The sequence below is a fragment of the Mirounga leonina genome, unplaced genomic scaffold (assembly GCF_011800145.1).
Source record: "Mirounga leonina isolate KUSES-001 unplaced genomic scaffold, KU_Mleo_1.0 Mir_154, whole genome shotgun sequence".
NCBI lineage: Eukaryota > Metazoa > Chordata > Mammalia > Carnivora > Phocidae > Mirounga > Mirounga leonina.
Window position 1 is genome coordinate 47,874,452 of NW_023270389.1, and position 12,307 is coordinate 47,886,758.

At 36.0% G+C, this 12,307-nt stretch overlaps 1 protein-coding gene across 2 annotated transcripts in view; it reads right to left on the reverse strand.

The window, feature by feature from the left end:
• RALGPS2 (Ral GEF with PH domain and SH3 binding motif 2) overlaps window positions 1-12,307 on the reverse strand; it is a 156,087-nt gene that overhangs the window by 113,143 nt on the left and 30,637 nt on the right. For both annotated transcript variants that reach the window (XM_035010709.1, XM_035010710.1), the window contains exon 2: window positions 4,764-4,909. In XM_035010709.1, coding sequence (XP_034866600.1) covers window positions 4,764-4,820 — 57 coding nt within the window. In that variant the 5' untranslated portion in view covers window positions 4,821-4,909. The remainder of the gene's footprint in view (window positions 1-4,763; window positions 4,910-12,307) is intronic.

A 12,307-nucleotide genomic window follows, 5' to 3' on the forward strand; every position in this document is an offset into this window, starting at 1 on the left:
TATTCTTCCTATTATATTACAAACTGCAGGGTTTTTTGCTTTAAGGTCACTATTTCAAGTTCGAATTTGCTGTTACTGCATGTAGAACAAAGGTGGCTTTTGGCTCTGAAAATCTTATTTCTGTTCTATTTCTGTATCTGCACCATAAGATAAAAATGTATTCTGCCTCAGTTGGCTAAAATCAGAGCATCATCACTGTAAGAACACTTAGATCATGCTCTATTAAATGGAGGCAGGAGATTAAGGTTAATGGCACAAAAAATTAACCCAAGTTTCAGTTACCAATGTATAACGTATACGTCAGCCTACCAGCTGTGATGTATCAGTTTTGAGCACTTGTCATTATGCCTCATTTTTATGTTTTCTTTCACTTTCGCAGCTAAATATCAAAATCATTTCAAAGGAAAGGATCTGTCATTAATTTGGGAAATTTCATTATTATATTTCAAGTATTTCTTCTGCCCCTTTCTCTTCTCCTTCTGGTAGTTCCATTACATGTATGCTACACTTTCTATCATTGTCCCAGTCCTTGGATATGCTATTCCATTTTTTTTTTTTTTTCTTCCTATTTTCTCTCTGCATTTCAGTTTGGGATGTTTCTATTGACATATCTTCAAGCTCATGAATTCTTTTGTCGGCTGACTATTGCCCACCCATCTACTGGTGAGCCGATCAAAGTCATTCATTTTTGTCACAATGTTTTTGATTTCTAGTATTTTCTTTTGATTCTTGGCATTTCAATATTCCTGCTTACATCACCCATCTGTTCTTACAAGTTGTCCATTCTTTCCATTACAGCCCTTAGCATTATTAATCACGAGTCTGATTATTCCAAAATCTTTGCCATATCTGACTCTGGCTTTGTCTATTACCTGCTTTGTCTCTCCAGACTATGTATTTTTCTTACCTTTTAGGAGGACTTGTAATTTGCTGAAAACCAGACATAATGTATTGGGTAATAGGAACTGAGGTAAATAGGCCTTTAGTGTAAGGATATGCTTCTAAATAAATAAGAGTCATGCTGTGTTTACTGTTTGTTGTACTTGAGGTGTCTTGAGTCTTCAATTTCCTCTAGTGTCCTTCTTTGGGTTTCTTTAGAAACTCCTTCTTAGAATCTGTGCCTTGCTGTTCTTTCAGCTATACCCCTTCATTATTATACAGAGGCCCTGTTGATGTGGTGGTAAAGTATGCACAGAGAAAGTCCTACAGTCAGGTCTTTTAGTGGCCTGTGCCCTTGGGCTGTAACCTCAAATACTTCTCAGTACCCCACTGCCAATACCTTAGAAAGTGAGAAAGAAAGGCTGAAGGAAGCTGGAGTTGGGTATTTCTTGTCCACCAAGTAGGTTAGGCTCTGGTAAAGTAGTTTCCCTTGAGGTCAGGGGGAGAACAGATTGCACTGGGCACATTTCAAAATGGTTATTTTCCCCTTCCCCTGCTAGAAGCAGGAAGAGATTTTTCTCTGATCTTCACTGTGAGAACCTGGTAGAGCTTCTAGAGGTAAAACACAAAAGTGGGGGTTGGGGGAACCTAAGATTGGGCCCCCAGGAGTCCACACATAGCCTCCAGCAATTTCTCAACTATAGCTTAAGTTTTGCTACCCATTTCTGGCTTCAGTGATTTCTGCTCATGGTAAACTAATTCTTTACTTGTCTCTCTCTCCAGTTTTTGGGTCATCACCGTCAGTTTGCTCTGTGACATCAATTTTCTGATAGAGCTAAGAAGAGTTACTGATTAACATCATGAATAAATTTCTAAATTAGTCTTGGGATATAAAATAATATCGTTGACATAAGCTAGTCATAATTACAGAGAATAACACATGAAATAAAATACTATGTATAAAATCTGATGACGGGACTTTGGTTTCTGCTCAGATATATAAAGAGGTTGGAATTCATCACTCCTGCCTTCATAACATGAAAAAAACTGAAAAACTGAAAAACATTCAAACAGACATCAGTTACTGACCAAATAACTAAATACATTCTATCAAGTAAAGATATTAATTTTAAATATAACTTTCTCCAAGTTTTTAACTCATTCAAGGCAAATTAGCAAATCATAATGGCAATTTTATTACTTATCAAAACAAGTAATCACTTTCCTTTTTTCATTCTTACAAGTCATTAGGAGAGGCTTAAGGAATTATGAGCAAGATGCTTCTATCTGCTTCCCCAATACCAATAAATAAGTTGGTACTGATAAGCTACACAGTACTTAAGCATAATGTCCACTAAGGGAATAGTTTAGTAATTCTTTATTCGAGACTAAAAACCACTGACACTTCTGAATATCTGAAAAAAAAAATTCACTGCAGCTCTTCTGATCTCAGGAGCTTCTAGTACAGGTAAAATATTAAGGCACTAAGACAGGGAAGTCAATCACCCAGATCAAGTATTTTGTCCAATTTGTAAGCTTATCAGATTTATGGGACATTTGCATTTTGATATGTTAATAGATCTGTACTTTAAGAGAAGGTGAAAAATATGTATTTTTAATTTCACTTTCTTGCCACAGTGTAGAACAATTTAAAAGACAGCCTTTTTCCACTTACCAAATACTAAATTACACTATTCTGAGGCCTGATGTTAGTTCATTCACTTTCATAGGAGAGTCAACAGATTTTTTTACACAAGTAAAATGATCTATTTTATTTAACAAATAATTATATACTGTTTCCTGTAATACTAGACCAAATATCTCAGGATATATAGTTATAAATATCATACACACACACACACACACACACACATATATACATACACACACACACACACATACATTTAACATATCCAAAAAATATGGTTATAAAAATACCAAGTAAACATAAACATAATATAAACATATATATAAACATGTAATATAATCCTTGTCTCGAGGAGAAAGATAAGCGATGTATAAATTTATGGAAAAAATTATTTTAAAAGTGGGTTTTTTTTAAAATGATAGTTTCAAAATACAAAAGCTATCTGTTTAGGGGATGAGGAAAAGACTCTGCTGAAAGTATAGCATTTGAAATAGGTTTGAAAGACAGCCAAAATGTCTTTTTTTGTGCAGAGAGGGAGGGGCACACTGGAGTGGGAAGAGAAATGCCATGTGGAAAAACTGATACAGACAAAACTGTAACAAAAGTAGGAGAAAACAATGGTTTATACAAACATCAGCAAGATACAGTACTCTTTCATTAGAATGAAATTTCAAGTCAATAATTAGTAGGAGTTAAATCTATTAAAAAGAAAATAGAAAATGTAAAGTCACTTTGACGAGAAAGTCTTGAATAAAAGGTTTAGGGCCATGGTATTTCATTAGTAGGCAATGGAGAACCACGGACAATTTGGGGATACAATAAAGCTTAAGAGCTGTATTTTAAGAATATTAAAATTGAATTACAGTCAAACGGACCAAAAACAGCAGAGAATAGAAGTACAAGATCAAACTAAAGGCCTGCTGCAATAATGTAAACAAGAAATAATGACCAAACTCTGATGGTGCTGGCAGAAATAAGGAGAAAAGGACCGGATCCGAGCGATGAGGTTTGCTGGACGGGCTCTCAGACGGCTACCGACCGACGGTCTCCCTCTCCTGGCACTCACAACCTGTGTGATTCCCTCCACTTGGGTGTGGGCAGGATTGTGACCTGTTTCTAACCAAGAGAACATGGCAAAGAGAATGGGCTGTCGCTTCCATGACATTACAGAAGACTGTAACTTCTGTTCTGCTAGTGCACTCTCCCTGCTGAGATTAGAAAAATGACTGTGGTGCACAAAGGGGAAATCTAGAGATTAAGCTCAGATGGCGAGGGAAACAGTGCTGAGATAGACAGCGATGGGAAATGGTGATGCTACTAATAGAAGTCAGAGAAAGGGGTTGCGCTATTTTCTTTACAGGTTGCACAGCAGAATAATAATGAGTAACTTGATTTTGTTCATATTATACATAAAATGTCTGGTCCATCAGAAATGCTTAATAAAAATGTATTGAGGGAAGCTAGAGATAGAAATACAGAAATCATCAGCATAAGAAGAATCATCAAAACCACAGACTTAGACTATTTTCATTGATAGCAAGGCCTAAGTAACTGGCTGGAGTTGAAGTTATTAACAAACTTTGAGGCCAAGGAGGTAAAAGGTCATAGACATTACTCTCATCCTCTATAGTAAGAGAAAAATAAAGAAGAAATATAGGAGCTAGATGTAAAGTTATTAAGGAAAGCAGGCAAGTACCCTGGATTTAAAGACAAAGCAAAAAAGAAAAAACATGAAGCACAAATAAGAGCACAGCACACAACTTGGAGAGATGGGCACCTAGCTTGGTCTTCACCTCCATCTTTACACTCTAAGCCACATACATCCCTTCCAACATTTCAGCCTAATGATTTTTGACTCTTTCAACAGGCCTGGAATCAAGGGATCTAGATGGTGTCAAAATTATGTGATTCTAAATAAAAGATTCTTTTATTCTCACTTCTTCTACTACTGTCCTCAAGGTTCATGCAATATAAAAATACCCTAGAAAGACATTCTATGTACCCTTTAAAACTAAACTCAAGAAAAACTCTTAAGTAATCATTATTTGTCAAGTATCTTAAGTGGATAAGGATTGTTTCTAAGATGTAGAATAAACGTGTGAATGGCAAAATTAAAAGCTTTTTTTAAACTAAAAGATTTGTAGCTCTTCTTCTCAAGTTCTGATTTAAATCTGTGACCAACCATAATGTTTGAAAAATTAGAATGTCAGATAAGAGACTCTACAGCTAACCTTACCTCGGAAGCAGGAGCAGCAATATTAACACTGCTTGCCTGCCCGTTCATTAGGTCCATGCTTCCCACAACATCAGTCCTGGACGCTATGTTAACAGCAACAGAAGACTGACGGCTTCACGTCCAAGGCCACAAATACATTATTAGTCCTGTAAAAAATACACAGAAAATTTTAAATCTATGTCTTATGGAAAGTTTAAAAAAACAATTCCATGCCTATCACCATGCCAAGAAATAAAAAAACTACTGAACTGTATTTTTTATTTCAGCTAAGTGACTAAATCCAGCTGGAGGACGATCTTGTATGCTCTTTTCAAATAGTCAGAAACACCAAATGGGCTCAAAACATGTTACTGCTCAAAACATGTTAGTGCTATGTTCATCAGTAAAGCGTTAAGTATAATTTTTCACTTATTGTGAGAAAAATTCAAAAACATTTTTTTAGTTTTAAGTAAATAGTGTAAAACAACATGTGGCAAAGTAATACATGGCATAACTCAAGAAATCTTGCAGAGATCTATAAAGCAACAATACTGAGTAAGTTTACCATTGCTGATAAACTGGTTTACAAAGATACCACAAATAATTGAAAATAAAATATTATGGAATATGTCATACAGAGACCATAGTATGTTCATTTGTACAGGGTTAAAGTTTATTGAATATCTTCAATCATTATGTCACTGATCTTCACAACTGCCAATAAGACTAAATTGAGGAGGACATTTTTTATGCTCACATAACACAAGGAAACAGAGCCTCTGCTGGTAAATGAAGAGCCAAGAATAAAACTGAAGCCATCCGAAATTCTAGTCAAATATTATTTCCACAACATCACATTTCTTTCCACTATACTGTAAGTAAGAATATTTACTTCTGTTTTCCATCCCGCTCCACAAATAACTTGCTGTATGCGCTATGTTGGTAACTTCACCCTTCTAGGATGGAATTTCTTCCTCTCTGTGAAATGACAGCAGCAAAGGGACTCAGGGCCCCTTTCCAACTTTTAATTTCAATAAGCCTTGTGCATTAAGAGAAATGGTAAGTTATACCGGCTTTAAAAACTGAGTCTGAAATAGCAATAGTAATTCTCTTGATGCTAAGTTTCCTCTCTCTGGAGAAGCAATACAGACATTGATTTAGAAGCAGACTCTAGAACAAGATTGCCTAAGTTTGAAACCAGCAAACAGTTAACTTTTCTGGGCTCAGTGTCCTTACCTATTTTAAAGGTAAGAGTAAGTACTTACCTCACAGAATTGTGGTGAGGAGAAATGAATACATACAAAGCCCATAAAACAGTACTGACACATGGTAAGGGTGCAATTACAATGATGCAGATTTTGTCTACTTAATTAATCCACACAAAGCTTAAATTCCATGGAGTCTTTGAATTAAAGATGACAAAAACCTTAGTACACATCTGGCAAAATACATGTTGGTGGGTGTCTCGAAAATCCTAATTGCAAATACAGTGAATGAAAACGCCAAAAATGTTTCCTGAATGTAGCAAAACATGTTGCTGGTTTTCAAATGCTTAAAAATTATTACTAATGATAGCAACCTTTAGTCACATCTTAAATTAATCTTCATTTCTTCAGATATACTCTAAGTACCTGCTAAGAGCAAAACATGGTGATATACTCTTTTTTTAACGAGAAAGATATTAGAAATAATGGGTTTTTAAAACCATTTAGAACCCATTTAGAAAATCAATGCAAAAGTGAACAGAGCACTGAAATACTTTAATTTCCTCTAATCTACAGCATTTCATTTTATAAGCTTCATTATCCTTATGACACTATTAAGGATCAACCTATATTTACATTGCTATATAAAATGAGCTTGATAATCCAAATTCCCTCTGAAGTCAACACTCAGCAATGACATGTTTTCAAATAATTTCATTTCATTCCAGTCTATGCATATTGATTGATTTAGATATGAATCCATAGGTCAAGAGTGCCCCCTAGTGTCAAGAAAATGATTTTAATTAAATTGTTAAAGGAAATGTATTCTTAATCTACTCTTCAAAAACATTAGTTTTTTTTTTTTTTTTACTATTATTTACTGAAAATGAGATAATACAGACCAGGAATAAGAATTACACATTTTTAGGGGCGTGTGGGTGGCTCAGTTGGTTAAGCGACCGCCTTCCGCTCAGGTCATGATCCTGGAGTCCCGGGATCAAGTCCCACATTGGGCTCCCTGCTCAGCAGGGAGTCTGCTTCTCCCTCTGACCCTCCCCCCTCTCATGCTCTCTCTCTCTCTCTCTCTCAAATAAATAAATAAATAAATAAAATCTTTTTAAAAAGAAGAAATACACATTTTTAAACTATAAGACATTACACATTTTAAACTATAAGAATAAAGTTTTCTCTGCCTAGTTTTAATTAAAATGCCAAATATTCCATAAATATTAAGATTATATTGAAATCCATTACATGTAAAAAAAAAACAAAACACAATTACAGCAAAGCATACCTTAAAGAAAATCATATTCAAAACTATTTATAAATGTACTACATGTCAATAGTATTTAATACTGCTGAAGAACAACAAAACTTCATATGATACCATAAAAACACTAAGTCCTTAGAGACAGAAATGGGTTTATTTTTTTAGTATGTATTTCAGGACCTTCCTGTGCTTTGCACACAGGAAGTTCAAATTAAACAAGACAAATACATGCTTTTCCTAGTGTTATGAATGGCACAATCATTCACAATTACCAGTATCACAACAGCTCTTTTCTTAATTAAATTCATTATTTCCTACTTACTCTCTTCTAAAACTTCTAAAGATAGTTAATCTCTTTTGGTTTTAAATCCAAAACAAGCATATTACTTCTTTCCAAGCAATTATAATCCAAAAACAAGGATATTGCTTCTTTCCAAGCAATATAATCCCCAAACAGGAAATCTGAAACGTGTAGATTTAGTTCCTTGCTTGAGGTCACTGAACTAGATTATTAAACTGCAGGTATATTCAGTCTCCTAAACACCTCACCTTCTCAGTGAGAGTCACACCAGAAACCAGTACTTTTTAACCAAATGAACAAAGGATTAAAGTGTCAACTTCTCAATCTCATTTCACAGTAGCAGTTACATATTCTTTTCTAAAATAAGTTAGCTATCATCATTAGGAATATTATGCTAAAGAAATTCAATAGTTTTATAAAACATACTCTAAAAGAGTTAAGCAACCATAAGGTAAATGGTAGTGAAATGCAATTAATTAGAGCAATTTCTTTGGAAACATTCAGACAATACAGAATTGACATGCTCATACACTTTGGCTTAAAATCTCAGTCCTAGAAATTCACCTTACGAAAACTCTGGAGAAAGAGAAAAAACTATATAGATACAGCTATTCAATCAAGCACTATTTACAATAGTGAGAACCATTTTAATGCCCTTATATACAACCACATTAAGAAATTCAAATGGACAACTATAAGAAAGATGAAAATAGAAGCAACAGGTTCAACAACAGAAACTACACTTTCTTATTAATAATGTTCTTGTAACTTTCATGAGAAAAAATAGGGTAAAATTAAAACATCATAATTGCAGTTCAATATTTAAAACTTATTACAGAGCTTGCTCTCCTTTAATATTTATTTTTAAAGCAGTATTACAGACATATTTTACATGACACTCATGGAAGGCACAAAGATTTAAACAGCCTGGGGACGCCTGGCTGGCTCAGTCGGTTAAGCGGCTGCCTTCAGCTCAGGTCATGATCCTGGAGTCCTGGGCCTCAGCCCTGCATCAGGCTCAACGGGGAGTCCGCTGCTCCCTCTCCCTCTGCCCCACCCCCACCGCCCTTAATGCTTTCGCACTTGCTCTCTCTCTCTCCAAAAAAAAAAAAAAAAAACAGCCTGTGTATCATAGCATTAAGGCAAGCTCACTTTTTTTTTTTGACAGAGATAGTGAGAGCAGGAACACAAGCAGGGGGAGAGGGAGAGGGAGAAGCAGGCTTCCCGCTGAGCAGGGAGCCCGATGCGGGGCTCGATCCCAGGGCCCTGGGATCATGACCTGATAATGACTGAGCCACCCAGGTGCCCCAAGGCAAGCTACTTTCAGCATTTGTGACAGCTAAACTTCCACTGCCTTCTTTATTTTTTTTAATCTAAGAAAATTAGAACTCAGTCCCAATTCCCCAGTACTTTGTTTCAATAATTAAAGCCATCAAAATGCTCTGGGGTAACAAAGAAAAAAGATTTTGTTTTTGACATAACTGATACTGAGCTATTCTAGCAAAAGTTTATTAAAAACATGGTTGCCTCTTAAAACCATTTCTAGTGTAACAGTAAGCAAGATTATCTTTACTATTTACCACCCTTCAAAGTTCAAGTTATTACAAAAGAAATGAAAAAGAAAAAGGTTCTGATGTACACCCAGGGTTATATGAGTCCCCCAGTGCCTCCTGGAGAGAGATCATCAGCCTCCCGCCTCTGTGCTTCCACTGCTCTTTTTATCAAAATTCTAATGCCAACTCTTTGCACTGATTATGAAAGAAAGAAAAAATGAATACATACTGGTATAAGATAAGGAAACTTACCTGTCTTGGCCTGAACATTAAAGCTAAAGGAGAGTGACCACAAATCCACAAAAATGTGTTCACAAGCCAGAGACTCCTGTAACCCAAGGCAGATGGAGGGAACAAAAAGGCAACATGGGATTCCCACAAATAAATCCCAAAATAAAAATTTACCAACTCTATAACAACACACTATAACTAAAGCAGGAAACGCAACAATTATTAGGACTACCTTTTGAGAACTTTAGATGAACACTTATCTGATAAAGGCTATAAAACAGGAAAGATTAAAATAAAAAACTGAAAACATAATGAGCTGTTACGAAGAATGCAAGATGGGGACGCCTGGGTGGCTCAGCTGGTTAAGCACCTGCCTTTGGCTCAGGTCATGATCCCAGGGTCCTGGGATCAAATCCCCGCATCAGGCTCCTTGCTCAGCAGAGCCTGCTTCTCCCTCTACCTGCCACTCCCCCTGCCTGCGCTCTTTCTCTCTCTCTCTCTCTGGCAAATAAATAAAATCTTAAAAAAAAAAGAATGCAAGACAAACAATTGTTAGAAAACCAAAAAAAAAAATTTTTTTTAAAAAAAGAAAAATTTAGTCACTGGAGAATTAAGCATCAGATTAAACACAACTGAAGAGAATTTGTGAAGTAGAAGAGAGAAAGGAAATTATGCAAAAATTCTGTACAAAGAGTTGTTGATACAATGTATAGAGATCAAGAGAAATGGAAAACAGAATAAGATCTAACACAGTCTAAGAGAAGTTCTAGAGGAAGAGAGATAATGAAAGGCAATATTTAAAGAGATAAAGGCTGAGAAGTTCCCAGAACATGTGAAAGACATAACTCTTCATATTCAGGAATCACAAGCCTTGAACAGGAAAAATTTAAAAAGTCATAGTCTATATACATCACTTTAAATTGGAGAATATTTGTTTTAAAAGCAAGTGGAATAAGGCACTTTACTTACATAGGAACAAAATTATATGGAAAGCTTCTCAACAAAAATAATGCACACAGAAGAAAAGAAAATACCTTCAAAGTGCTAAAAGAAAGTAACTGTCAACCTAGAATTCCATACCCAGCTAAATTCTCATTCAAGAGTAGGCAAAGACACTTTTAGACAAAGAATTTACCACAAAATTAGTCCATATGGTAAGCAATTAAAAATGTAATACATGAAAAACTAATTTGTCTCAAAGTAGAAATAATTATCTTAATCATGAGTATTTAAATCACAAAGTATTTAAAAGTTCAAAACTAATTTCTATAGCTACTTTTAAAAATGATTATCTACTTTTATGCATATAAAGGAGAAGTATTTCTCCTTTTACAGCAGATACTATCATTTGTTTTATACTGGAATACACAAATCGGTACAATAATCACAAACAAAAAATAACATCCAGGACTGCTTATTACCTCACAGGCCTGCTGAGTACTTTTCATTAAAAATTCACTCAATTGAAACAACCCTATGAAGTAATAACATTATACCCCATTTTTAGAGATGAGAGGATAGGTAATTTGCCCAAGCTTACATTGTAGGGACAGACAGCTGGAAGGAGGAAAACAGGGAGGACAGATGGAGGGAAAAACAAAAGACAGAAAAGAGAGATGAACTGATAAATGGATAGACGGGGGAAAAAAAAACAGGACAGAGGAGGAGAGTGTGGAAGAGAGAAAGGAAAGGTGGAGGGGAGAAGGAAGAGGAGGGAAACAGAATGAGGGAAGGAGGGAAACAGATAAGGGAAACTAAAAGGTTGGTCCTAACTCTGAGCAAGTTCATTATGGCTAGAGGGGGGAAAGAGCAGGAAATGAAACAATCAGAATACTACTATCTGTTATACTTCTATTCAGCTTCAAGAGTCACATGATTTCTACAGGATGAAATGATGTTTAAGTTTATAAAGAAAGAAAAGTTGAAGGGGCGGAAGAAAGGAGAAGTAAGAACACCATAAATAAGGGCACAAATTTAAAAGTGAAGATGGCCCAGAGAGGAGGTACAGTGTGGAGTGTTGGCCTGCGGGCTTAGCGGAACCTTTGTGCTGAACTCTGGAAAGGTTCGAAGAAGTGACAGGACCAAAATGTGGAGGGTCTCAACTGTCAAATGGGGGAATTTTGATTGGAAGGGACAGACACTAGGAATCATGAAAGGTTTCTAAGTAGGGAACTGAGCTTAGAAAACTAAAACCACTTCATTTCAAGGTTGTATATGCCAGAGGTATGCCACTGGGTCTTAGGGAAGGTGAGTAGTAAACAACACTCTTCCACCTTTTGCCAAAAACAGCAAAGTATCTAAAGTGGGTGTGCAGGCCCCTTTCCTACCCAAGCTTCTCCAATCTCTGCTCTCCAGGACCCTCTTCTAGTCTTCTGTTGTACAAAGTCTCCCACGGTCACCTGGTATCCCCTTCACATCAGTCACCTTCATCTTACCATCTTACCAGCACCAGAATCCCTGGTGCTGTGGAAATGGCAATCTCAGTTAGATATTAACAAAAAATTAACGGAATTCATGTCAATTCATGAACAACGCCCCCCATAACTCCCCTCCCCCCACTCCAGACCAAGGAGCAAAGAAAGCAGGTCAGTGGTAAAATCATGAGATAGGGAATACTAATTCTTGGACTTTAACCAGGTGTATTATGCTGGGTTATTTAATCTCTGAATTTTGTTTTTTTCATTTATAAATAAGGGATGACAAAATATACCCCAGAGAGATTTTCTAAGAATTAAGAGAAATCATAGGAAAAACTCCATGCATGTAGAAATAGTACAGTATAATGGAAAGAACAAAGACTTTGGAGTCAGAAAGCCCTGGGCTCAAATTCTGGTCTAGGCACTATCAGCCGGTTGTAAGGCCTTGGGCAAGGAACTTTGCTAATATTTAAGCAGAGGCTCCAAGTCCACCTATCAGTGATGTGGCTTAAAAAAGAAAAAAAGGAGAGGAGGAGGCACACCTTTAAGAGCCATTCTTCTACTTGTAAATTCCAGAAGCATGTGAAA